The sequence below is a fragment of the Danio aesculapii genome, chromosome 25, assembly GCF_903798145.1.
Source record: "Danio aesculapii chromosome 25, fDanAes4.1, whole genome shotgun sequence".
Classification (NCBI taxonomy): domain Eukaryota; kingdom Metazoa; phylum Chordata; class Actinopteri; order Cypriniformes; family Danionidae; genus Danio; species Danio aesculapii.
The window spans coordinates 23,526,084-23,553,467 of record NC_079459.1 but is presented as its reverse complement, the minus strand read 5'-3'; the positions used below and the strand labels follow the sequence as shown (position 1 = coordinate 23,553,467).

The following is a 27,384-nucleotide window of genomic DNA, read 5'->3' as shown; positions in this document are numbered from 1 at the left end:
TATAATAATATTTTATTTAACAGACCTGTTGGCGCTGAAACATACAAGCGGACGTTCTTCTGAACTTTCTCCGTCTCACTCACAGTGAGCTTTGGCGAGGGATTATTAAGTAAACCTGGCCTCAGACAGTTTAGTTTAGTCTGCGTCAAACCTGCAGGAAAATATCAGGCTTGTTAAAAGGCTGGTTATTTTACCAACGATAAGTGTCAATAGTGGTAGCCTATTGCAGTTTTCAAAGTAAAATCTTAATATTAAATAAGGAAATATAAGCTGGACCACAACAGATCAATGTCATAACGAATGCTCAAATAATGTAGCCTAGGTTTACAGAAAGCATCATGCTTTAGATTGGGTCATCTGTCATTTAGAGTAGACTTATAGGTGTGTTATTTTAAAAGAAGATTATTTATTTGAGTTTAGCACCAGAATTATAGAAACTTTATCGTATATATAAAAAAAATTTAAACGCACAATATCGGGATCGGATCTGTATCAGTCGATACTCAGAATTTTGGTATCGAGATCGCATCGGTTCCAAAAAAAATGGTATTGGTGCATCCCAACTAAAATATTCTTTAATGTAATACTCAATTAAAAATAAAAAGTAAAAAAGTGTCACATATCATGAATAACCTGAAGGTGAGCAAATAATCATCAATTTTAATTTTGACTGAATCATTAACTTTAACTTGAGAAACTTTTAGTGCAGCCAATGGTGATGAAATGTTGCGTCTGAGTTACATACACAAAGCGTATATTCATGAGGAGAAATTATCGAACCGTAAAGCGAAGAAGGTAAATTCTTCATTGCTTGTGCAGACTAGTTGCTTGTAGCTTGCAAGCAATTATAGACTTCATACAAAAAAAAAGAAAAAGATAATTCTCAATCAACGCTGTATCTTCAAATGTTCCCTCATCACTTCTATTAAGATAACCAGAGATCAATTTTGGCTAGATTTGATGAACACTTATTTCAGAGAATTCTGTTTCTGTTAGATCTCGATGCATCTGATGCAGATCTGTTTCTTTACACGATAGTGTTTAGTTTTATCAGGTCAAACTAGAACAAAAGCAGCTTTTTTAAATGAAGGATGTTTTGGGAAATAAGCCCTGGATCTACAGCACGCCTTGATGGAAGTGCGGCATTTTTTCTTTTCTTTTTATTTATTACTGCCGTTCCTGTTTTTCTGCAAAAGGTGGCGCCGTTTCACCCTTCTCTCTTGCCGTTTCTGTCTGTCGGATGGTTCGGGGAGGTGAACTTGTCCGACTCGCTTGGTTATGGGACTGCAAATGCAGTTTCAACCTGAAGAGGGCAGAAGTAAAATTCATCATCATTAGTGTTGGATATACAGCTCAATCACAGCTGAACACACATATGCACACTAATAATTATATAACAATTTATAATGTTAAACATTTGTAAAACAATATAGTTGAATAACTATTGTTACAATAACAGTTATAGCAAGGATCGGTGCTTTTTTTAATTGACTAAATTATATGGTGTTCTGTGTTCAAATTTTTATATAATACATGTAATTGTTTTTTAAATTAGGGTTTTATGCTAAATAAAATATAATTTATCATTATTGGTACAATTAATAATAATCATCATCATCCTCACTATCATTATAACTCACTGTATAAAGAGAAATTCAAATGAAACTTCACAAAGTGTTAGTTTCTACAAAAATGACCACTAATAATAACAAATTGAAAATAAAAAAAGTTAATTTATATTTATCTTAAATTTCTAAATATTTTTTAAAACTACAAACTACTTAAATAAAAAAAGCATTGATTCTAATAATGATAAAAATATGTACTTTTATATTAAACAACATGATAAACATTAATATTATTATAATCTTTTATTAATATTAGCATGAACATTTGGAATTGAACAATTTACAATGCATTGATTACTATAACTGCGGCTGGAAGGGCATCCGCTGCATAAAACAAATGCTGGATAAGTTGGCGGTTCATTCCGCTGTGGCGACCCAAGATTAATAAAGGGACTAAGCCGACAGGAAAATGAATGAATGAATGAATGAATACTATAACAATTATACTATTTCAAACAAGACTAATTATAATTAAACAAAATTACCCACATTATTTAAAAAATGAAACTACAATTAAAACTACAAATAACTATGTGAACCACAAAACAGCGATTCCTATAATATAATCATGATAATAATAGTGATAATAAAAATAATTGACTAAAATAATACAGATACATTATTACTATTATCTTTATTTAAATGTACGAGCAATAACATGCAAATGTCAACTTCGCCATGAAAAGTTCACCCTAATAGTGAAACCCTTTTAAAGTTTTTATTTCTTTGTGTAGGCTTTTATTGTACAGTACTGTAAAAATAAACAAAAATGTCTCTGTCAATGTTTTCAACGTTTCAAATGTCTCTGTCAATGTTTTCAAACAATTATACTTAATTTTCCAAATTCACACAAGTGCCAATTTCACATCCGTCACATCCTGAAAGGAGAGGTGTCAAAGCCATAACAAAGCCTTTTCCTCATGAATGTAAAAATGTAAAATAAAATAATTTGTTCGTTCGATACAGTGCTAACTCTAACGCTGCGTTCACACCAGATGCAGATAAAGCGTCAAGAGCGAGTGATTTATATGTTAAGACAATGCAAAGACATCCAGCAGCACGTTTGGCGCAAATGACACTGAGCGAAAGCGGGAATCGCTTGAGTTGAAATAACTTCAGTGGACATTCACGTCACATTAACCAATCAGGAGCTTTCTCTTGTAGGGGTGTGATTATGTAGCGCCTGTTGTTGGTGTCCTAAAGGGAAATCCTCTTGCCGACACCCGACAACAGTTCATCAAACTGGGCTTGGCTCAGTCTGAAGCACCGCTAAAAGCCTCCATCATCCAGGTACAGTTTCTGGAGGAGTTGATGAACTCAGAGCTGGGTGCACCGCAGCAAGGATTTAGTGGACTCAGACACAGCACTGAACAAATCTATGCCGTTTATCAGCCTTCTTAAAAGTACATAAAGCACAGGTATTCTCTCAATAAAATCCATGTTAGCCATTTAGCATCGAAGCTAGAGTCACCAGGCCCTGTCCATGACGCAAACCCGTGACTATTGCAAAGTGAATTTGACGCTTGAATAAAGCGAACTTGACCCGCGAATGAAGTGAATTTGACATGTGAATAAAGCGAATTTGACGCGTGAATGAAGCGAGTAAACTCAAAATGTTCACGTGTCTATTTTCACACAAATAGCGCAATTTATCCGCATGTGCCACGTCTGGTGTCAACACAGCATTATCCTTTTGATTAGTGTCATTTCTTTTGGGTTGTGCAGTTTAATTCAAAGAATATCAGCAAAGTTTGTTGTGTACTGTAAACTTGCTTACTTTTTTGGTCAGATCTATAATGCATGTTTTTTTTCCTCATTTAAACTCTAAAAAATGTTTACAGATTAATATTTTTTGACCCCTTAACTCTGTGGTTAGTTGTTTTGGAAAATGTAAACAGATGCGTCAACAATGTACTTCCTCTGTGAATTTAGGTTAAGTGTTTACTGCAAATCTCACATCCATAACACTGGAATTGCTCATATATTATTAGAATAGTGTTTTATAATTGGAACTATTACCATTATTGAAATCAGTGAAAACACTGGCCTGTACCTGCGGTTACTGCTTTTCGTCCATCTTCAGCTCGAGTCCTTTGGCCTGACTGGTGTGCTTGACTTTAGTCTTCTGTTTGCTGGGAGTCTCTGATGGTCTTCCTCTCTTCCTCTGGATGTGCGGGACAGAAGTGCTTGCCGTCGGGCTGGAGTTTGGGCTGGAGGATTCAGACAGCGGTGGTGTTGAAGGTGCGATGATGCTCTGGTGTGGAGGAGATGACACTTGACCTGCACAAAACATTTAGCAAAAATACTGTCCTGACAACTGTTTGTATAGTAAGAGTAGTAAATATATCTACTTGTAAATATTTAACTATACATATATATAATTATATATTTACTTTAGGGTGAAATAAGACTTTTATTGTATTTGAGAATCCAGCAAGCATGTTTTATTTTTAAAGAGGTCTAATAGACATCTAAACACTGTTGTCTTGGCTAAAACAAGGCTAAACTTGGGCTGTCAGTGAAAATCTAAAAGACATCTAAGAATAGGCCAAAACTAGACCAGTCATCAAATAGACAGATTTTATATGTGTAGTCGTTCATTTCTGTTAAATTGATGACAACCCAGCAAGCATTTTTTTGTTTTTAAAAGATGTCCAATAGACGTCTAAACCTAGTCGTCCTGGCTAAAACGAGGCTAAACATGGGCTGCCAGTGAAAATCTAATAGACATCTAAGAATAGCCCAAAACTAGATTAGTCGTCAAATAGACAGATTAGACAGACTTTATATGTGTAGTCAGTCATTCATTTCTCTTTATTTGATGACTACTCTAGTTTTGGGCTATTCATAGATGTCTATTAGATTTTCACTGACAGCCCAAGCTTAGCCTTGTTTTAGCCAAGCTGTCTACATTTAGATGTCTATTAAACGTCTATTAAACACAAATTTGTTTGCTGGGAGAAGTCACATTTAGCTTTAAAGCCTGTTTTAGCACTTGAAAAATGCTGCAGATGATAGATTCATTTTATAATAGTCTAAAGATGAGTGTGAATGAACCACAGAAACTTAAAAACTTTACATCCGTTAACACAACTCTCACTTATAGTATACAATCTCACAGTCTTGAGTTTTTGTCAGAAGTCAGTGTGTGGTACTGAAAAAACAGCAATGTGATTTCTCATTGGATAAGGACACACAGTCTTATGAATAATTAGACGAAGTTGGTAAATTATTAATCACTACAGTCATTTATGTAGATTACAAACCCAGAAATGGCACAAATAAACTACTCATTAACAATTTATCTCATATTAAAAATGTACATTTTTATTAATCTAATGATCAAACAGCACAAGAGTGGAGGATATATCTCTTGTGTTGTTAGCTATATTGAAACCAAAACGAGATTGTTTTTAACTATTGAATAGTTGTATAACTAATGACGTAATGTGATTGATGTGGAATATGAGGGTGGAGTGAGAAGATTGTCATGCACTGAGGAAGGCATTGTGCCAAAACGTCTGTGTTGTGCATCTCCTAGGAACGTAAAATAAAGCTATAAAGAAAGTATTTAACAAGTGCGAATCATGACCTTTTGAGTCAAACAGCACAAGAAAAAAAACTATGCATCTATCTATGCATCTACCTTTCTATCTATCTATGAAAATGGAGAGAGTTTGTTTTCTATGGCCATTTTCATGATCACAAAAAGTATACTGGAAACATAGATAATATTAAGGTTTTACAACATTTTATTTTTGCTAAAAACTCATATATATATATATATATATATATATATATATATATATATATATATATATATATATATATATATATATATATATATATATATATATATATATATATATATATATATATATATATAAAACTATAACTAACTGAATAATCTAAATTCCTCACATAATTAAAAACAATGAAATCTAATAGAAAACTCTTCATAGATAGTGCTTTTAAAAATAGAATGTGTGGAAAGATCTACAAGAATTAAAAACTTGTCATCCTGAAGTGACCGATTCTACAATGGGTAAAAACAATCTGATCCCACCGGTTGTAAATATTCTTTTCTTTTACCAACAGTAGGGCAAATTTCATGAAGTTTGTTTTTTTTGGATGTAGATCCCATTTTCTTTGCCATTGGTTATTAATCTATGAAATGTAACAAATTGTTGGTTTTAGATCTAGAGACAAAGTGACAGATAGTTTGTGTGTTTGAAAAGCTAGAACACTTTACAATAAGGTTTATTTTGACAAGTCTTCACTAATATGACGCATGTAAATCCAGTGTATAAAGTTATTAAACTTTATTACTGATATTAAGATAAAACAAAGCAGAACCTGTGTCCCCAATAAAGAGAACTGAACAAACCATGGCACTGGCATATCGTTACACCCAGTGTAAACAAACTGTGTTAATCTTGGAATGCATGAGCCTTTCATCATGAGCCTTTAAAGAGAACGATAACTTTAGTATGATGAATAGCATTTCTCACCGGCAGAGCTGCTGCTGGCCTGAGAGTCATCTGACATGGGAGGCTCTGCCTCTTCCTGAATAGTAGGAACTGAGGCAAGCAAACCTACAGAGAAATCACAAACAGAGGGGCTTAATGGAAAATGCTAAACAAAAAGTCGCCTTTTGTATACAATTGCACAACAAATAACACAGAAACGGAAAAACAATCATAATCATCCATCAATGGTTTGACTACAAAATCATTTGATACATTGACATTTTGTAAATTAAAATGAATTTAATGCAAATTCTGCAAATGTAATCATTGAAACACAAATGATCATAAAACACATTTATTTGACTATCATTTGCATGCTTTTCAAATGCTCTTACACAACCATTTGCTAAGCATTTAATTTGTTTCCATCTGTTTGTATTATTATCTTGACTTCAACCTGTATTTTTTGGAAAATGTCAGTTGCCCAATCAACTAGATCCATTTCTAAGGCATTTTCACTTTTAAAATTGTGTTCTCTTGGTTAGTTTGGTATAGACCAAAAAGAAAATAATACATTAAGTCCTGGAAGCATTCACATTAACCCTAATACACTGCTTTAACAGAGCAGTAGTATCACAACGATCTATTTTAACCATACCAAACCTCCCAAGTGCATGTGAAGACACCTTTAAAGTCTGAATTTGAATTATCTGGAATTAGCAAAACTATCTACATAAAGCACTGGGTCCAAAACAAACCACATCACTGTAGCTCTTGTGTCAAAGTAATTTGTATAAAATGTAGCCAAGCAGCTAATGCTTCAATAAGCCCTTAGATTTAGTATCATTAGAACTGTTTTACTTGGAGGCAAAAGGCTGCATTTCTCCCTTTTGTCCACAAGAGGGCAGTAGTCACTCATGTGTCATGTTTGGTAGGTTCACGCTGTGTTACTCACTAAGGCCTCTGTAGTGTGAGAGCTGCTGGTAAACTTGCTTCATCCGTTCGATGTTGAGCCGGCTGCTCTCTGCATGGTTGATCATAGGTTTAGGATAGTCCACACCGACAATGCAGTTAGCTGCCTTCTGCACCGATTCTGGAGCATTCCACGGCTCGTAGATATAGCGGTTAGGATAGTCCTTTAACTTTGGGATGTACCTCCTGTAATGAGTAAACACAATTTAACAGGCATCGTAACCACCTGGACGACCTTTTACCCATAGGCTATTGTTAATATTTTAATTGATTATTAGTATTTATCAGATTTGTCTCAGTATATTATTCAACGCAAGCGTGGGCCAAAAAATTACTTTCAAGGAGTGCACCTTAAAGGGTTAAGCTATTTTTTTTTAAATCACATACGTTAGTAGCCAAAGTGATGCATGGAAAGGACATTTGTGCAATATTTGCTTTTTAATAACCCTGTAAGATTAAATAAACCATCAAAATATAATAAACCCTATATTAAGGCTATATTTGATTAAAATTAACTGACAAAGTTGTCAAAATAATACAAAGTTTTTGTAAATGTTACCAAGTAAATGTCATTGGTTCTTCAAATGTTCCTAAAGATTGCTTAAAGTGAATATTTAACACATTTTCTTGTGGTGCCCTCCAAGACTCAATTCTCAATAGAGTCTGGCTGCAGATTTGCACTAAACTCTTGGACTTGCACTCTGAGCCAACCGCACTTCCTCTCTGAGATACTTTCTCTTATAGAGTCAATCTATAAGACATTATGTTTGGAGGACCTACAAAAAAAAGGCCTGGGATCATGTAGAGACTTTTGAAGCTGCGGTTTCATATGAATGCACTCCTGTGCAGATGTGCTTTCAACACATTGTATATATTAGTTTGTTCATTAAATGGTTTTATTAAATTATTTATCTACAGTCCTGCGAGTCTAATCTAACTCAGTTTTATTTGGGTGAGAATGCTTGAATTTTGAGTGTCATTTGCTCATTTAAGGGAGCGGTTTAGGTCCCTTAAATGCTTTAAGGGGAAATGGCTACTTAGGACTAAAAGAAATTATTTAAAACATCCTTAAATTCCTTAAGTGTGGCTGAGGGTGGACTGGCAATGCGAACAAACTGAAAACTTATTAGGTGTCGATTGTAAATGACGTCACTTGCAGAGAAAGCGTGGATGCCTGAGAGTGCAAGCCTGAAAGGGCAAGTGTAAATCTGAAGCCTAGGCCCCCTTAATATTTACATAAATTAATCTATTAAAAAGTATAATTATTCAAATTGATCACCCAATTTTATACCATCTATTAAACCTTTATTCCTTTCTGCCAACAATGCCACAAAAAAAGCTATTATTTGTAGTGTAATGTGCAGCATTTCGACTTGGTGTGTAGCAGAGTTCATACAAATGTTCTACACTCTTTAAGTACACAATACGCTTTACATAATATCTCCGTATGACATCTTGTGCACCAATTTTGAACCAGCTTGCCATTTTCCAAGGTAATCTTCAGACACTGTGCATATTCAAAAGATTCGCTGTGACATTGTGAAGCCTTTTAAATAAACAGTGGAAAGATTCGAACCTGATGCCGTTAACATAAACCTTTATGCAACATAAATCTTGATTTTTTTTAACACCTGTTAGTGATGTAACAAATGCTGTTCTAACACTGGTTTAGTTCAGTTTACGTACCTGATGTAGTCTCCACTTGGATCCGTCCTGCGGCCGAAGCCAACTGGACAGTAACAGTGGAAGAACTGCTGAAAAAACGCACTGCAGGAAAGCCACATCCAGCTGCCGGCGTTCACACTCCAGTCCGCATCCAACAACAACTCCTCAAACACCTGGGAGAAAATGTGAAATAGATAAAGATGAGACACCGCAGCCCAAAAACAAATCTAAACTTTGAGATTTTGGGCTTTCATTAAAGTACTTATTTAGTCAACATCGAAAACCTCCAAAATACATTGTGTTTTTTAATAGCTCATTATCAATTTATTTATACAATATTTGTTAATATAAGTGATTTTTTCTTTTCTTTTTTTTTCCCTTTCACTTGGTGTCTTGCTTTATGAGAGGAAAAAAATAAATGAAAAAGAAAGTAAAGCAAAGTAGTCTGATCTCATTTACTTTCATTCCACTTTCCCAGCTAATCCACAGGTCTCCTCGAGTGAGAAAACAGGCTACTGCATGTCGGGCCAGGTGATGGATCCAGCCCTCCTGCCTCAGCTGGGTCATGATGGCATCGATCCAAGGGAACCCCGTCCGACCTTCAGCCCACTTTGCCAGCGCCTCAGGATTGTGATCCCAGGGGATCTGCACGCAGATGGGGTTTCCTTCCATATGGTCAAAGTTAGGGTTATTGGTGCCCGCCGTGTAGAAAAACTCCCGCCACAGCAGCTGACCAAAGAGCGACATGGGTGGACTGGAGCGCCTCCGTAACTGGTAAAGTGCATTGCAATAGAGAAAAAGTCATGAAACATACTTTTTACAGAGCTGTAGCTGTTTTGCAGTGTGAGGCTCATTCAGTTTCTTACTATTGGATCATTTTCAATGCTTGATATAAAAATTTTACTTAGGACACTTCAGTTTGCTTGCATTCTGGGCATTTAATTGAAGCGTTTGCAACATTAACTGGACCAACTCATCAATTTAAATGTTTTGCAAAGAAAATACAGCTCATTAATCCCCAAAACCATTTAAACATCAGATATTAGAATAATGTTTTATTGACATCATGAGAAAAATGAACTCAGACAAGTGTGCATAAAACAATGGCTCTTATTGTACATTTAATGTTTTCCTGTGGTGTCCCCCAAGGCTCGATATTGGACCCTCTATTACTTTGTTTAAATACATCTATTAGCAATTGCTATTATCCAAATTGTATATCCACTTTCAAAATTTCTTAAAAATTCACCACTTAGTACTAAACCATTAAGCTTATATATCACTAGATTACAACCAAATGACAAAAAAAACAACAACTTACCTTCATAAAAAGGTCCCGCAGATTGTAGTAAAACACGCGACATGACAGACAGCCGAATCGTAGGTAGGGACTAAGTCCAGTTGGGCTTGCGAACAGTGACTGACCGGATATTCTAGGCCTCTCAAAATTTGCTACCCAGGCCTATAACAAAACAAAGAAAACACTTCAAAAATTAATCACCTGATTTTAGATGTACATGCAGATATTTATCAGTTAATACTTTCTAATTAGGGATGCTCATTTCGGTTAATTTTGCCAACCGACAACCACCAATGCCGAAAGTTAACCGAAAATTAACCATTAACTGGTCAAATTTATATTAAATTATTAATAAAAAAATAAAAGGGTCTATTTTGTGTCTGACATCAAATATTGCATTTTAAAATACCGATTTATTTTAACATGCGAACATATTAATAACAGAACATCTTCATGCACCTGCAGTGTTTCCAACAGGTTAGGAAAAAAAAGAACAAACTAAATAAAAAGAATAAAATAAATAGTCCTGCCCTAGATATTTTTCATTTGGATTACAAAACGAAAACACAAACTGAATCTTTTTTTAAATAAACGGCATAGGCTGTTTTTTCCCCATTAGATGTTTTTTTTCTTTTCGTCAAAGAAAAATATCAGGCTACCTCAAATCGATCGCTCCATGGAAAATATTTTTAATGAATTCTCCGCTGTTATTCTTATATCATAAACCTCTGTCAACTTTATTTAATAGAAGTCATTATTTTAAAGATTATGTCTCCGGTATCTGGTTTTACTTTAGCGCTTGCGTGCTTTCATTTCCTCACTCGCGATTTGTGTGATAAAAGACAATAACAAGGCTCATATTTTAGATTTTTTGTAAGGTATAGGCTACTATAGCATATAACAATTTTGCTTACATGATATTGCATTAATTTGCATACAGGTTTTACAAGCAATAAAATGTTTGGTGCGGACTTATCATTATGCAAAAATCAAGAAAACCATTGGATTTGTTTGATTTGTAGATTCGCATGTCTCTCATGTGTATCTCTCATGTATTTGTGGAGATTCTGCTGCTATTTCTGACCACAGTTTACATGAAGCCTGTGTTTCACGTTAAGGACTGTAATATCAAAGCCTCGTGGGCGTAGGCATGGCCACATTAAATATAATGAGCTCAGACTGGGAAACTAGACATGGTGTTGGTTTCATACTAATTACTTTACCAAACAATATTTGCTTTCAACATGCACTCACTGCATTTAAAAGTAGACATTTCTTTCTATAGATATATGTATGCGTATTTTGTTTTCACTGAGTTTCAGTGCATTTTACTGACTCGTTTCTAAAAACAGTTCGCGGAGAGAGACAAGAAAGAATGCCTACACTGTTTGTTTTCCTTATTTTGCAAAAGCACATGCTTTTGTTGTTATTGTGAGTGCAAACAAAAAAAGTATACACCTAACAGATACGATTGATGATTTGCTCTTATCTGTACGATCACTGAAAGTGTAAATTAAGTTCTTTACAGAGTTATCAGGAGAAGACGCCTCAAAATGCATATACGCGTTTTTTGCAGGCTATTTTAAAAATGGATATTTTATAAGAACTATTAATAACTGTAATTTTTCCATATGGAAAAAATGTTGGTTTGTTGGTTGTACACTAAATCTTCAAAACTATAACCTATTTGTTGTGTTTATGAGCGGTGCTGCAGCGTGCTTTCATTGAGAGAAAAAAATTAATAAATCAGACACTCCGACTTGTGGCGGCTTGTTTCTAAAGCATAGCACATTTCAGAAAGATTTGTTTTGCGGCTTCTTTCTCAAATTGTGCAAATAAACAGAGGTGTTTATGATGCAGATCCAGGACAGATGCAATCAGCATCAGCACTAGTTTGGCATCAACCCGTCTGTGTCGAACTGTGACCAGCAATATACTTCTTTCATTTTGCTTCTGTAGGCACGTGTGGTTGCATGTGTTACCATCCCGCGAGTTAACAAATATGTGTTGCACATTTATGCAGTCAATTAAAAATAAATAAATTAATCGTTTAACTGATACCATTATCGGTTAAAAACGCACTCTTTCCATTAACGGTGAATCGGGTTATTATGAGCATCCCCATTTCTAATACATAAATAAAAAACAGACAAACATAAAATACTATGCTTTAGTTAATACATATTTTATTCATCAGTCATTATTAAAACCTAAAATGCTTAACTTGATAAAAAGTGTCTCCATGTCTTACCTTCCTATCCAAGTGCTTATTTAATCTTTCCAGGGCTTCCGTCTCCCCACCCTTCCATACATGTAAGCTGTCACCCTGAGTTCTAAAACCCAGCTCCTCGAGAGAGGGCACGCCGTAGTGTTCGTCATGATTGTCCGAGATCTGTGTCCGACACCTGGCCATCTGCTCTTGAGTGATGGTCGGCAACGGTTTCCTGGGAAGTTCGAGTCGGTTCACAATGGCTTGAAATCTCTTGAAAGTGAGAGGGGGGCTGTGGTTGTTCATTTCTATTATCCTGAGGGGAAAGCATATCAAGTCTCAGATTTCACCGTCTGTAAAGTAGCTGTTTTCTCTCTAAGGTTGAACATTAAGCTTAGAAGGGGGAAATGGGGGAAAAGTCTGTGTTTCGAACCAGTTTAATATGAACTCTTTGGTAAAACTTTATTTTGATTATCCCTATTGCACGTTTTGTTGACAAAGTTGCATTGCAACTACATGCCAATTAATTATCATTTGAGTATTAGTAGACTGTCTGCTTAATATCTACTGATACTGCTCCTTCAACAGACATTTAACTGACTATAAGAAACTTTGCAAGTACATGTCAACTTACAGTCTACTTATAATCTATTGAGAATTAGTTGGCATGTAGATGCAATGCAACTTAAATTAAGCAAAATGTGTCAAAGGGACCATCAAAATAAAGTGATACCAATAGATAAATCATTCTTTAAGAAGTTCATTTACCAGTAGTTCAATTACTGGTATTTCTATAAAGAAAAATATTTATAGTCATCTCCAAAACAAACTTTAAGGATTTCGACATCAGTCTTAAAAATCAAAAGATGTTGGCAGGACTTCATTTTAAAATGTACAATTCACTCAAACAAAGCCTTAACTAAGACTATTAGCTCAAACTATTAAACAGCTGCTCATTAATAGTTAATAAGGTAGTATTTAGGTTTAGGTATCGAGTTGGATTCGGAATGTAGAATAAGGTGATACTATATAAGTACTAACAATACACCATTAATATCATAATAAGCCAGTAGTTAATGGTGCGAATGGTTACTTAAACTGAAGTGTTACCAAGTGTTTGTAAGATCATAAGAAATTCAGCCCAAGAATGTAACTAGTATTGTCTATTATACATATTTTGTTTTGGTGTCTCCCAAGGCTCAACTCTGGGCCCTTCTGTTAGTTAAATACATTTATTAGCAAATTTAAATATCAAAATTCATATACAGCCGGGGAAAATAAGTATTGAACACATCACAATTTTTCTCAGAAAACACATTTCTAAAGGTGCTGTTGACTCTAAATGTTTGCCAGATGTTGATAGCAAGCAAAGAAATCCATATATGCAAAGAAAACAAATTTAATTAGTATACAAATGAAGTTATGTGTAATAAGACAAAATGACACAGAAAAAGTATTGAACACATGAAGGAAGATGTAGAAAGGCAGTGAAAACCCAGACAGCAGCTGAAATCTCTCAGTAGTTAATCAGCAATCCTCATCGTAAATGAATATTCGCTACTTCAGTCCAGCATCTACATTATCAGGACAGAGTTCATACACATTTTTACTACAAAAATTCTATGACTATTCTAGGACTTTCAAGTCAATTTTCATGACCTAATGTTTAATGTAATGTCTACATAGACGTGGTAAACCATAAGAAACGTTTAAATTACAGCAACTCATAAAACACGCAATAGATTCAATAAATTTTTATATTTATATAAAAAAGATGATGCTTACTAATACTAATAATTTGAGAGCATATTTTGGCCAAGAAAAGATAAGTAAAAACAACGAACCTCCATTCCAATGTACAGACATTTGTCAAACTAATTTTAGATCATCTTAATTGCTTGTTAAACTAGTAATAGTAGGTAAAACTACTTCTATTATAAAGCTGCGGTCACACTGCACTTTTCACTCCATAGACTTCCATTCATAGGCATGCAAATGCGGCAGACCAGAAACGCAAGCACGTGCGACAAGTTTTGCATGTCACTGCATTTGAAAGTTCAAGCTCACTGAATTCTCACCTGTGAAATCACATCAGGTGATTGCGTGAGACCAATAGAAGATAATTTAAAATAAGAAATTTAAAATAAGGAGCAATCGCTCACTTTTATTGATGTCTAATGATATTGTTTAACCTCGCCCTTTTTCGCAGCACCGTACGACAGGATTTTGCAAGCACAAGCTCTAGAGCGAATGCAGCTTAAGTCACTTTGGACAAAAATGTCTGCTAAATGACTAAATGTAAATTTCCACAACTTTTCCAAGAGCTTGTGGGTTTTTCTGTTTTTCCAAAACTTTTCCAGGCCTGGAAAATGCCATGTCAAAATTCCATGACTTTGCCAGGTTTTCCATGACCGTATGAACCGGCAGGATGACGAAGATGAAACCAGGGTGGACATTTCAGCAGGAAAATGATCCAAAGCACAGCCAAGGAAACTCTCAAATGCTTTCAGACAAAGAAAATCAAGCTGTAGAATGGCCCAGCCAATCACCTGACTTGAACCCAATAGAAAATAAAAAAATAAAGCTTAGATTTGATAGACGAGACCTACAGAACCATCAAGATTTTTACACTCTGTTGAAGTCATGATGTTCATGTGACTTTATTTTCCATATGAGGAGTCTTTAAGCCGCCAATGCCATCACCAAAAAGCCTTTATATAATGTATTTAATACATTTCAGTAGTTCGGCACTTACTCCTGGTGTCATTTCATTGTTATTACACAACAAATTTTTCAGATTTATTTTGTTTTGCTTTATTTTTATGTTTGTATTGTTTGGGTTTTTACCAAAATCTAGTTCAATTTCATGTCAACAGCTCCATTATAAATATTATTCCCAGGGAAAAACTTATTCATTACTTATTTCCCATTGTATAAAGAAAAAAAATGTTACTCTGATAGATATTAATACAATCTTGATTGAGTGCAAGACATTTGACCAATTTTGTTCCAGTGGAAATAAGGTCACTCACGCCATATTCAATTAACCAGTTCGCTTGGTTATGTGTCGACATACGAGAAAAACATTTACCCACATTCTCCAAATGAAAGCACACACGTCCCTGACTGCCTATGAGCTGTCTTGGTGTCTCCTCTAGGAGCGAAACAAGAGTCTTAACACATTTAACAGCCTGTCCCTTATTTATAGTTGATCTTATACAACTGTCTATATCCATCAGGGGTGGAGCCTCCGCCATTGGCCGTTTTTCTGGAATCAGGGGGCACCCGCGTGCTCACTAGGAAAAGCCTGACGCTCGGCTCGCACATGTTTGCAGTGGTGACTTGCATGCTGAGCTATTTCACCCTCCCTCTCACAGCACATGTTTTACAGTGTGACCGCCAGGGCTGCCTCTTGCCGCTAGATGGCAACAGCGAGTCTCATTTCATCTGGCTGTCCTAAAGACGTCACAGGCACACCAGCACATGCATTCACACACGCTTATGCATGCAGGCTCGTTCTCTACTCTTCTGAATGAGACGCTGCATCTGGGTGTATAACCAACATCAATCCCATTTATGTAACCTACGCAAACGGGCGCTTGTTTTACATTACACACATCAGGAGTAGCGGTATCTGCATGATGATCTAAGAAGAGGAGAGTCATTCTGTTTGGTAATAAACTCAGCAAAAGGCATACAAACACAAGAGCAGCTCAGGGTCACGGTAGTGCACAGTTCATCGTTATGTCACATTATGCTAAAAGTGCTGGCAAAGTTTATTGAGGAATCTAGTCAATGATTATTGGATGACGTGCAAAAACAAGAAGGTTTTTCCCCTGTAGAACCGTAGTTCAGATTTATACTTGTATTAGGGACAGTGAAAATCCTGTCAGTAGGACATTTTAATTGGATTTTATATTTAGAACACACAAATCAAATTCAATTTTCTTTGTGTTTAAATTTTATTTACATTTAAAATGTTTAAACTGTTTTAGAAACAGTTAAATATCGGATAAATATAACATGATATCTTAAATTTATAGTAGTTTGATTATTTTTAACTGACATTTAAAAATGGTGTTGAATTTATGGTATAATATTCAGCCATCATTACAAATGTTAATTATATTTACAACATCGATCATTAATAGTACATACAACACAATAGTTGTCATTTGCAGTAAGAAAAAAAGTCAACTAAAACTTCATGAAAAGCTGTGAATTTATACTTTATGTATAATGATAATAATAATAATAATAATAATAATAATAATAAGCAAGTTCAGTAGTATATAATAATAATAATAATAATAATAATAATAATAATAATAATAATAATAATAATGAGCAAGTTCAGTAGTCTACACTCATCAGCCACTTTATTAGATACACCCTACTAGTATCAGGTTGGACTAGTATCACTTTTGTCTTTAGAAGTGCCTTAACCCTTCGTGGCATAGATTCAATAAGATACTGGAAATATTCCTCGAAAATTTTTGGGTCCATATTGGCATAATAACATCACAAAATTGCTGCAGACTTGTCAGCTGCACATCCATGATGTGAATCTACCACTCCACCACATCCCAAAGGTGCTCTACTGGATTGAGTTCTGGTGACTGTGGAGGCCATTTAAGTACCGTAAACTCATTGTCATGGTCAAGAAACCAGTCTGAGATGAATCGTGCTTTATGACATGGCGAGTTATCTTGCTGGAAGTAGCTATCAGAAGATGGGTAAACTGTGGCGTTGACATGATGCTCAATTGGTACTAATGGGCCCAAAGTGTGCCAAGAAAATATCTCCCACACCATTACACCACCACCACCAGTCTGAACCGTTGATACAAGGCCGGATGGATCCATGCTTTCATGTCGTTGACGCAAAATTCTGACCCTACCATCCAAATGTCGCAGCAGAAATCAATCAGACCAGGCAACATTTTTCTAATCTTCTATTGTCCAATTTTGGTGAGCCTGTGTGAATTGTAGCCTCAATTTCCTTTTCTTAGCTGACAGGAGTGGCACCCGGTGTGGTCTTCTGCTGCTGTAGCCTATCCTCCTCAAGGATCGACGTTTTGTACGTTCAGAGATGCTCTTCTGCATACCTCGGTTGTAACGAGTGGTTATTTGAGTTTCTGTTGCCTTGCTATCAGCTTGAAACAGTCTGGCCATTCTCCTCTGACATCAACAAGGCATTTGCACCCACAGAACTGCCGCTCACCGAATGTTTTCTCTTTTTTCCAGACCATTCTCTGTAAACACTAGAGATGGTTGTGTGTGAAAATACCAGTAGATCAGCAGTTTCTGAAATACTCAGACCAGCCCTTCTTGACTGATTAGAAAATCGCGTTAACAAGCATTGGTGTAACTAATAAAGTGGCTTGTGAGTGTATATTTCATCCATGTATTCTTGTAGTGTACCCAAAGGCTCATTTTTGGGCCCCCTCAATAGTTTAATCACATCTTTTAGCAAGTATAATTGTTTAAATACAATATTATTTCAAAAATAACAATTTCAAGAGAATAAACGGCCTATTTTGATACTAATGAACAGTGTCGGGAAAGTTACTTTAGAAAGCAATGCATTACAATATTGAGTTACTCCCTAAAAATGGAAATAGTTGTGTTACTTTTTATGGTAAGTAATACATTAAGATACTTCTGCAGTACTTTTTATTACTTGGCTGAGGATTGATCTCTTTCAGAACTTGTTTTTTTCCTCACTTTCCTTCGTTCTGCAATTAACAACGCACTGTATAACCAACACCTTCAATTACCTTTAGAAACAAATCAAAAAATTATATTTTAGGATATTGTTATCTGAGAACATCCTGACCTTAGAGCTATACATGCCATATATACAGATTATTGAACGTTTAAAGCAATGCGTTTGCTACTTTTGTACTATTTGTCTTAAATAAAATCACTGTCCATTAAGACAACCCCCTTTTCTATTTCTTCGATGCGTTCAAAAAATGAACAAATAATTTTTTAAATGCCAATTAATTAAACAAAAAAGTAACTTGCATTACATTTTCAAAAAAGTAACTCAAATATTATTACTGATTATTTAAAAGTAATGTGTTACTTTACTCATTACTTAGAAAAGTAATATTACGTAACTTGCGTTATTTGTAATGCTTTACCCCCAACTCTGCTAATGAATCTATTATAGTATTAAAAAGAAACAAAAGGTATGGACATAAACATAATTATAATATGAACTCGTAACTGAAATTTTTGAACGTTTAAAACAGGAGCAAAACAAAGCAAACTATGCGTGTAGTCAGACAGGCACATAATAACCAAAACATGTAATTCAGAAATTACATAATATCATTTAATAACTACCTTAATAGGTAATGAACTTCAGATCCAATAACACTTACATAACGGTTCATTTTTACCAGGTTAAAATGGAATGAAAATACTTGAGAGAAGGTCAAATGTAGGTGGCATGATAAAGCCATTGCCACACTCAATCAACTCACAAGTAAACATTTTCTATTACTGCAGCTGAGAAAATCTGAAGCCCAGTGCCATATGACAAGGTTTATCTCAGAGCTGTTCAATGAGAACACTCCATTTGCTACACTTGGGCCACATGGAGATTTTGGGAGAGTGATGTGAAAAAATGAACTGGAATTTCAAAATATTGCAGCATTTTACCTCACCATTATCTAGTCTAAAAGGATTATCTATATATCTATATCTATACATATATACACATACACAGTTGTTTAAGCTGAATTCAGAATGCTTTAAGAACGCAATTTCACACAATTTTAAAAACAGAGATAATCGCCAAATAATTCAATATGCAATGTCAACGATACAGCTCTATTTCTCAGAAGGAAAGGTTCAATCTTCCTAAAAAATAAGCAGCATAACAAATCAACATATTGGAATGTCTTGAAGGATAATGGGAGACTGAAGTAGTAATAACTGCTGAAAATGTAGGTTTGGTATCACAAGAATGAATACATTGTGAAATATTCTTAAAAGAATTACATTTCACAGTTTTATGAATTATAAATGCATTTCTGTGGAGTATAAAAGACTGATGTAAATCCTTCTGATCACAGAACTTTAACCACTAGTGTATTATTAAAATAAAATCTCTTAAAATACACTTGAGTGCTTGCCACAAGTAAAACAAGCTAATAAAAATATCACTTTAAAATATTAATACACTCTCAAGTCAAAACTGGACACACTTGAGTGATTTTATAATTCTGAAATTTTATAGGACAATACATTTTACACCTATGACCTAAGTTTATTGCCTTTGTGAGTTTACGAGAGTCATTTTTTAATGAGCAATGTGTGCTAGCGCAGTCCATCACTCACCTGTCTGGATTGTAGAGTGTGTGAGTGTTTCGTACCACGGTTTCCACACCGTATTCCTGTGCCATTTTAATAATTGCGGCATCTCTTTCCTTCCCATAAGGCTCAGAGTCATATTCAAACGTGAGACGTGAGACATTCCATTCCTGGAAAAAAAAAAAAAAAAAAGAGAGAGAGGATCAGATATGTTTGATACAAATAATCAAACTAACAAATCAAGGTATAGTACCTTTATCCCTTACTTCTAAAACCCAAGTAAACTTAGGTCTTAATTTAATGAAACCTAATTTCCAGCATTTCAACAACAGCATCTAGATGCAATAGGGTTTAAGATCTAAGAAAAATAAACGCGTTGGAGTGTTCTTTAAACCGGAGTTGAGGCTTGTAGCATATATTCAACACATTTTCTTGTGGAGTTCACCAAGGCTAGAATTTAGGCCCCTCTACTATTTAACAAAAAAAGTGAGTAGGGGCCAGGACTTTCTTTTTGTGCATCATTCTCTCAAAACAAACTGAGGGTAAGAGCGGTGTGGTTAAGAATATTGTAACTGAAGCTGTCAAACTGACGTCAGAGGAGGACCACCACTCCAAACGTAAAAGACCAAAAGGTCAGACTTTGATTGAAGATTCCCTAAACAAATAAAAAAATTTTATTCAGTAGACTAACTTGCATTTTTCACCTAAAGAACAACAGAGTGCACTAGCAAAACAAAACATTTCGACAACAGCATTTAGATCAAAGGGATTAGGAGTGCTTTCACACCAGCGAATCAATTGTTTTGCACATTTACTCATAGTTCTCTCTTCATATTGCTCAATATATGGCTATTAGGCTTTATAACCATAATACACTGTGATACAGCCTGGTTTGTTGAATTGTTTTGCTTTCTCACTACAAATCAATCTTCTCCAGAGTTCGTTTTAATTGAGGATTCATTCAGGCGATCTCAGACCAATTGATTTGGCACAAATACTAGTGCAATTGCAGGTTTCACATATGCCAAAATGAACCAATGCTAACTGGGCAAACAAAAGAAGTTATGAAACAAACGTCTAAGTGTGAAGATCATAAGAAAAATAAATGCGCTGAAGTGTACCCAAAACTTAGGTTTGTGGCATATATTTACCAGATATTCTTGTGGAGTTGACAAAGGCTCGATTTTGAGTCCCTCTATAATTTTTTTAAATCTAAAAAAAGATTTTCCAACACAATTCAGAGGGTTTAATTTTTAGTTTGCGTGGACTTTAATGAGCATTTGTGTGAGGGGAATATAGTCAGTCTAATTTAAATAGTTCATTTTTTTTTTCTGTTCGTAAAAAAGTGGGATAATATACAATAATAAATTGTGTGAATTCCTGTGAAAAAAAAAAACACAAGCAAGCCAACAACTTATACTTTGGGCTTAAGCTTGTAAGAAAGTTTGCATTAAAAAAAAGTAAAAACTAAAATCTCAGAAGTTAACCCCATTGACCAATTGCTTTTGTAAAGAGCATGCACACATAAGAGTATACTGTAAACCTCAATCTATTCAAGGAAACTGATTGCAACAAACCGTTTAAGTTCAAAAACTAATCCAAATAAGTAGTGTGAACTTACACCATTTGAGTAAATGAAGCAATCTGAGCACAGTAAAATCCAATAAATGAAGAGAACTCAAACCAACGGAGTACTGTAAAACCCAATAAGTTAAGGCAACTCAAACCGTTAGAGGAAACCAATCGCAACAAACAATTTCAGTTAAAAAAAACTATTCTATATGAGTACTGTGAACTTACTCCATTTAAGTTTATGTAATGAGGTTTTAAAGTCATTACCTTCAACGTGGAGTTCAAAACTCTTTTCAAATGAGTAGAATTAACTTTCAGTCAATTTTGAGTTAACTACACTTATTTCAAGTTGACTGTTGGGTTTTACAGTGTATATAATTAGCCTAAAAAATAGAGTTCTTTATTACAAGTTATTCCAAATCCTTTCATAACGGTTTCACATACAGATACGGAACAGTCCAAGAGAAGTGTACTGTAGCTAATGCTGTGACTTCTTGGTTTTACAAGCATACTATAAAGGGTCCATGTGCTGGTGCTTTCACCCTCATGCATAAACAGCACCATTAACCACATGCCAAACGAATCGTACAGCCCACTTGCCAACGTCTGACTTGCACACTGGCATGCTAAAAAGAGAAGCCTGCTTCAGCAGTATGAAAATGAGATCTTTCAAAACAAACTACCTTGGATGCTGGAGCAAACCAAACAGCTTTACAGGAATCAGATGCTCATTTGAGATGAAGTTACTGGTAGTTTTTTTATCTAAATGAAAAATTATGGGATGTGGCGAAGTTTATAGCTGAATTTATAAAATATATAATGGGTAAAGATTGTCATGCTCATGAATTTGGTTTAATAAATACACAGTGATTAGGGCTGCACAATATATAGTTTGAGCATCGATATCGCAACGTGTGTATCCAGTAGTCACATCGCAGCATTAGATAAGTTATTAAAGATCAAATGATAAAAACATTATTTAATATTATTTTTGAATTTATACAATGATGACCATGTTATTTTGTTTAGGTTCTGTACCCGAATACTGTTAGACTACCGTTAGAAACTATAAAGCACTGTTTATTTAATTTAACTTTGATATTTGCTCTGTTGTATTTAAATATTTCCAAATGGCTGTTCAAATCATCTGGTGAAATTACATTCATATCACAACATATAAATCGCAGAAAAAAAATTATCGCAATGTCAGATTTTTCCAATATTGTGCAGCCCTAACAGCGATATTATGATTTTTTTTTTACATTTTAAATGACTTCCTAATTAATTATATTTTAGAGTGAAAGCAATAGTAAATGTACAGCATTGATTTTTCTTAATATTAGCTGATCACAAAACTTTATGAAATGTATTTTTGACACTTAAAAGGTACTACAGACATACCTGGATAATAAATGTTATAATAAACAATTAGTACAATACAATAAAAAAAATAAAAATAAAATAAATAACACCCATTCGTCCATAAATTTCCATTATTTTTAAAAATTATATTCAGGATAAATATAGCATCGGCATTGAACCTCGAGCCGGGAATTGAACTCGGGTCACCATGAGCACCGTGGTGCTATATGTCGTTGAATTTAAACCACTAGGCTACTGGCTCCAACAATTTCTTTCAACAGTTCTTTCTTTTCAACAATTTCAGATTACTTTTTTAGCTGTTTGTGTGATTATTATTAATACAGGGTATATGCAGGAATCCTAAAGATAGTTTCAATACCTTTTTAAGACTTTTTAAAGACCTTTTTAAAGAATATTTTAAGATCTCATCAGCACTTCAAGTTCTAATCAATATCAAACCTCTAACCTAATAAACAGTTGTAGTTAAATAAATCAATGGAGCACAACCATGCAACAGAACTCAGATAAGCTCGAAAGAAACAAAGCTTGAAAGAATAAATTATGCGGCTGTTTTCAGCGACAGGCTTCAGCCACCGTTTTACCTCATCTTTCTCCACTTAGGAGTATGCAAACTTACATTTTCCCATTTTGCTGTCTGTTTCGCTCTATGGTTCCGCCACATGTGGAGAGCGTCACATCACCTTTTCGCTTTTGTTGCAAATTACGTGACATCACCTGAACGAAGGTCAGACGTGCCCCGGCCCGAACTAATCATGTGGATCGAGCACGCCATTGTTAAAATTAGGAGGAAAATAAATATATTTATGATTATTTGGAGTCTAACACTTCGGACAACACTTGAACAGAATTTGAGATGCAATTAAGACTTTTTAATACCTTTTAAGGGCCTTAATTCTCTATTTCTTAATGTCAACTTTTAATACTTTAAGACCCCGTGGACACCCTGTAATAATTTTAGAAACAAATTAGCAGTTGACAGCCAATGAATATTGTATTTCTGAATGTATTTTGCTAGTATATTTGTTGTATTTGTGTGATTGTGTGTGAGCCTCTATTTGAACACAGTTTTGTTAGACAAAAGTTTTTGGAATTGAATTGAAATATTTTACATATAAAAAACAGAATATTGACTAAAAGAGCTTTTTTCCCTTCTAGGGCTGCAGATTGTATTGTTTTAGCATCGATATCACAATGTTTGCATTCGCTATGGTCACAAGATGTGCAATGTCCAATCTAAATTATAGTTGACCAGGAGCCACAGAATGATATTTAATTAACGTATTTATATGGAATTTGTATGATTTATGCAAAAACATTTCTTTTGTCTTGTTTCTAGTCCAAATATCGAGATTTCATAATGAAAACAAGATTTCACTAACCCCACTCTTAATTTTCCCTTATTTCTACTAACAGTGAAAATAAACAATATTTTTTTTATGAATTGGACTAGAAACGAGACAAAGAAAAGCATACTTTTTTGCATTGTAATTACTCAATTTTTGTACCAGAATACTTGTTAGACCATCCAGAAAACCGTCAGATTTTCAAACCATCTTGTAAAACTGTATTCATATTACCTGCAATATTTATCGTAGAAAAACTAAATATCGTAATATCAGATTTTTCCAATATCCTGCAGCCCTACTCCCTTCTATGACTAAATAGTTTATTCACTCCCACTTTTTGCATGACAGAATTTTAACACTGTAAATGTTCTGAATATACTGGATGGAAACTTTGTGAACATTTCAAAACATCTAAGAATAAAGTATCTTGTGATATTAAAAGAGAAAACTAATAGTATGTCTTGTTTTGGCCCAAAACAACTTAAGCTGTGTGACACATTACATCCTTCCATTTTGTTGCATACCAAACAGACAACACCACCAAATTAACCTTATTTTGGTGAAACAATAACCTGAATCTTTACTTCGCTGTTGGACCAGATTTGGACACACACCGCCCTGCATACTAACTAGACTGTGTTTATTATGAAGTCATAGCAACCAGCTAATGTTTGCTAAACTAATTAGCAAGTGGCTGATATTTGGCAATCAGTTTAAGCTTTTAAATCAGTGCTTCTGCCAAAAACAATATATTGTAACATTAGAATTAAATGACGAACTTAAACTATTATTGCATTTCTTCTGAAACAAATGAAGACCAACTTAATAGTGAATATATTTAAATATTTGATATTAAACCCACTAATTGCTGTAAACAGTTACCAAATGCCCTAACATCTCAGGATTGTATTACGCACCAGTATGTCCACCTCAGGCCTGGTGGACATTTTCCGTGTTTCAAGTTGCAGACACAAATGTTTAGAAATTAAAAGCCAAAGAGAAACAAAAAGATACAAGACAAATGTCCAGAGACAAAAACAGACCTTGAATAGTCTTGGGAAGACGTCTGTTGGCTGTCCGCGCACCACAAAAAGTCTCGAATTCAGTTTTCTCAAACTCGTGTCCAAATCCTCTAAAGATTCCAGTAAAAATCTGTGGAGAGAAATGGAAAAATATGATTTGAACAAAACTTTGTTTTAAGATACCTTGATATTACAAACAGTCTCAGTTTTGGCAGAGAAAACAAGAATTATTTAACAAGAATTAGTCTGAAATAAATTACTAATATATATATATATATATATAGATATATAAATATATATATATAAATAAATCAAGTTCTCCTAACATATTATTTATAAAGCTTTGATTTGATTACATTTAAAATAACATTGCTTCAAATAGTTAATGATATTTTTAGCATGAATGAATAGTTTGCACTAATTTCAGCCATTAGTAAAAACACAATAGTCAATTAAGATTAATATTTAACATACCTGGTTAAAAAAATATTAATAATACTCATCAACTACCAAAACAAAAAAGAGAAACAAATTATGCCTAAATACGATAAGGAACATATTTGTCGATTTGACGTCTTGTTTTCTCACTTCAAAAGACCTCAATGTATTTAAAGTAGAATAACAAGTATTACTTTAAGTTTGCCTGTATGTATTTTGACTATCAAAGCGCCAGTAGCCACTGACTTCCATTTTACAAATCAAGAAGGACCACAGCTTAAGCTAAACAAACCTTTACTATTTTACTTAAGAAAAAAAAGTCACCTTCATCTTTGAAGGCCTGTGGATGAGTAAACATACAGCAAATGTTATTTGCGGGTGAACTCACTCTTTGAGGACAGCAGAAAGTCACAAATCTTACTCAATGACTTTAAAAGATAAGACATTGGAATGAATCATAAACTTTCGAAAGCTAACAAACATATTTTAACTAACTTACTGTAAACTTGATATTTAGTAAAATGTTATTGTATTATTCATCATACATCATGTTTATAATGAAGATGATTATAATAATTATTATTAATACTACATTACAAAATTTTGCCTATGAACAAAATAATAAAAATATTTGACAGATTTCACAATACATTATGTCTGGTTTGTTCATTCAAACACTGCATCTCTCAGCATGTCTGCTAAGACACAACACGTGAAAATACAATCGCTCCGTCACGTGACTCGAGCTTTTGCATACCAAAATAACATTTTACATACACTTTATATCAGTTTCAGTCTACACAACTTTAGAGTTCACCGAGAAAACACTCAATGACGCAGTAACGAAATTGGTAATTTTAGCCGTTATATAAAACCGAAGTGGGCGTGAGCAAAACGACTAGCCTGTTATCATTAGCCTCCATTTGCTCTCATGGCACGGCCACAGAATTACACCATTAACGCAAATAAATATTAAACCAGTTTAACAACCGTTGTTTTAAACAAAAATAACATTTTGACAAATAGTTAAATGACAAATAGTTAAATCATAGGTGTTTACATTGAGTAACTTATAAAGTTTGTTAACCTAACTTAGTCAAAACATCAGCAAGGGCCGCACGCAGCCGTATTATTTATGTTTTTTAAGTAATAAATACGCCATTTACCACTTAAATCCGACATTCACACAAATATATTACATTAAAACTACATATCAGACACAAGGCCAAAACAACAGCGTCTGTGCAAAACAGATGCGCAGTTTACGTTAACGTTACGCGCTAACGTTACCATTTCCAATCATCACTAAAACACCAAAATAACACATCTGTAAGTTTCAACATAACCGCAAACCACCAAAAAATAATGAAACCTACCTCCATCGGTTGACTCCCACGTTAGCCGAGCCTGCAAACCACGGGTCCAAAATATAAACACAACGTACAGTATCCGCGCCATTTAGAGCTTCCTGCAAAGCCGGATTATCATGAAGCCGCAGCCCTTTGCGAAACCAATGCACAGAATTCACCACCATAATTGCGCTTTATTCCATCGTAAAAGCTCCAAGGAAATCCAGAAGAGTAAACAATCCCAGCTTTCAGCCGTCCAGCACGCACATTGTGCCTCAGTGTGGAGTTTGAGATGGGGAGCAGACACACTGCAGACGCAATGGTTTTTTTCCGCCTCTCCCCGCGTTCATTGGCCAGCGGGACGACACGTGTACGGATTACCGGAATGAGTGACTCGGGCCTCCGAGCTGTGATTGGCTCGGGCTCACTGTGCAAGTCCAGCCCCGTCACGTTTCTTTGGTGTGTTGTTCGCCATGTTCATCGTCAAATTATGACATCAATTCGTGCGAGTTGGTAACAACACGTAAGTCACGCGCAGAGTCAAGTGCTCTTTGCAAAACACCGTCTGCAGCGAACAACGCCACACTACAGCTGGAGAATGAGGAATGTATTTCTCCCATACTAAGATGTGTGTGTGTATGCACACTCGCAGATGCCAAACATGTTTTATAAGAGTATCCTGAAGAAACGCAGTTGCAGTTGAGTG

At 34.8% G+C, this 27,384-nt stretch overlaps 1 protein-coding gene across 1 annotated transcript; it reads right to left on the bottom strand.

Annotated features, from left to right (window-relative positions):
- cry2 (cryptochrome circadian regulator 2) lies at window positions 1-27,006 on the bottom strand. The gene is made up of 11 exons (XM_056451834.1): window positions 26,706-27,006; window positions 24,913-25,021; window positions 19,596-19,738; window positions 12,286-12,559; window positions 10,056-10,196; window positions 9,194-9,505; window positions 8,756-8,907; window positions 7,053-7,255; window positions 6,140-6,223; window positions 3,682-3,908; window positions 1-1,303 (listed from the first exon to the last, which is right to left on the bottom strand). The coding sequence occupies exons 1-10, from the start codon at window positions 26,861-26,863 to the stop codon at window positions 3,688-3,690; spliced, it is 1,797 nt and encodes a 598-aa protein (XP_056307809.1). The 5' UTR covers window positions 26,864-27,006; the 3' UTR covers window positions 1-1,303; window positions 3,682-3,687.
- Window positions 27,007-27,384: the final 378 nt, after the last annotated feature.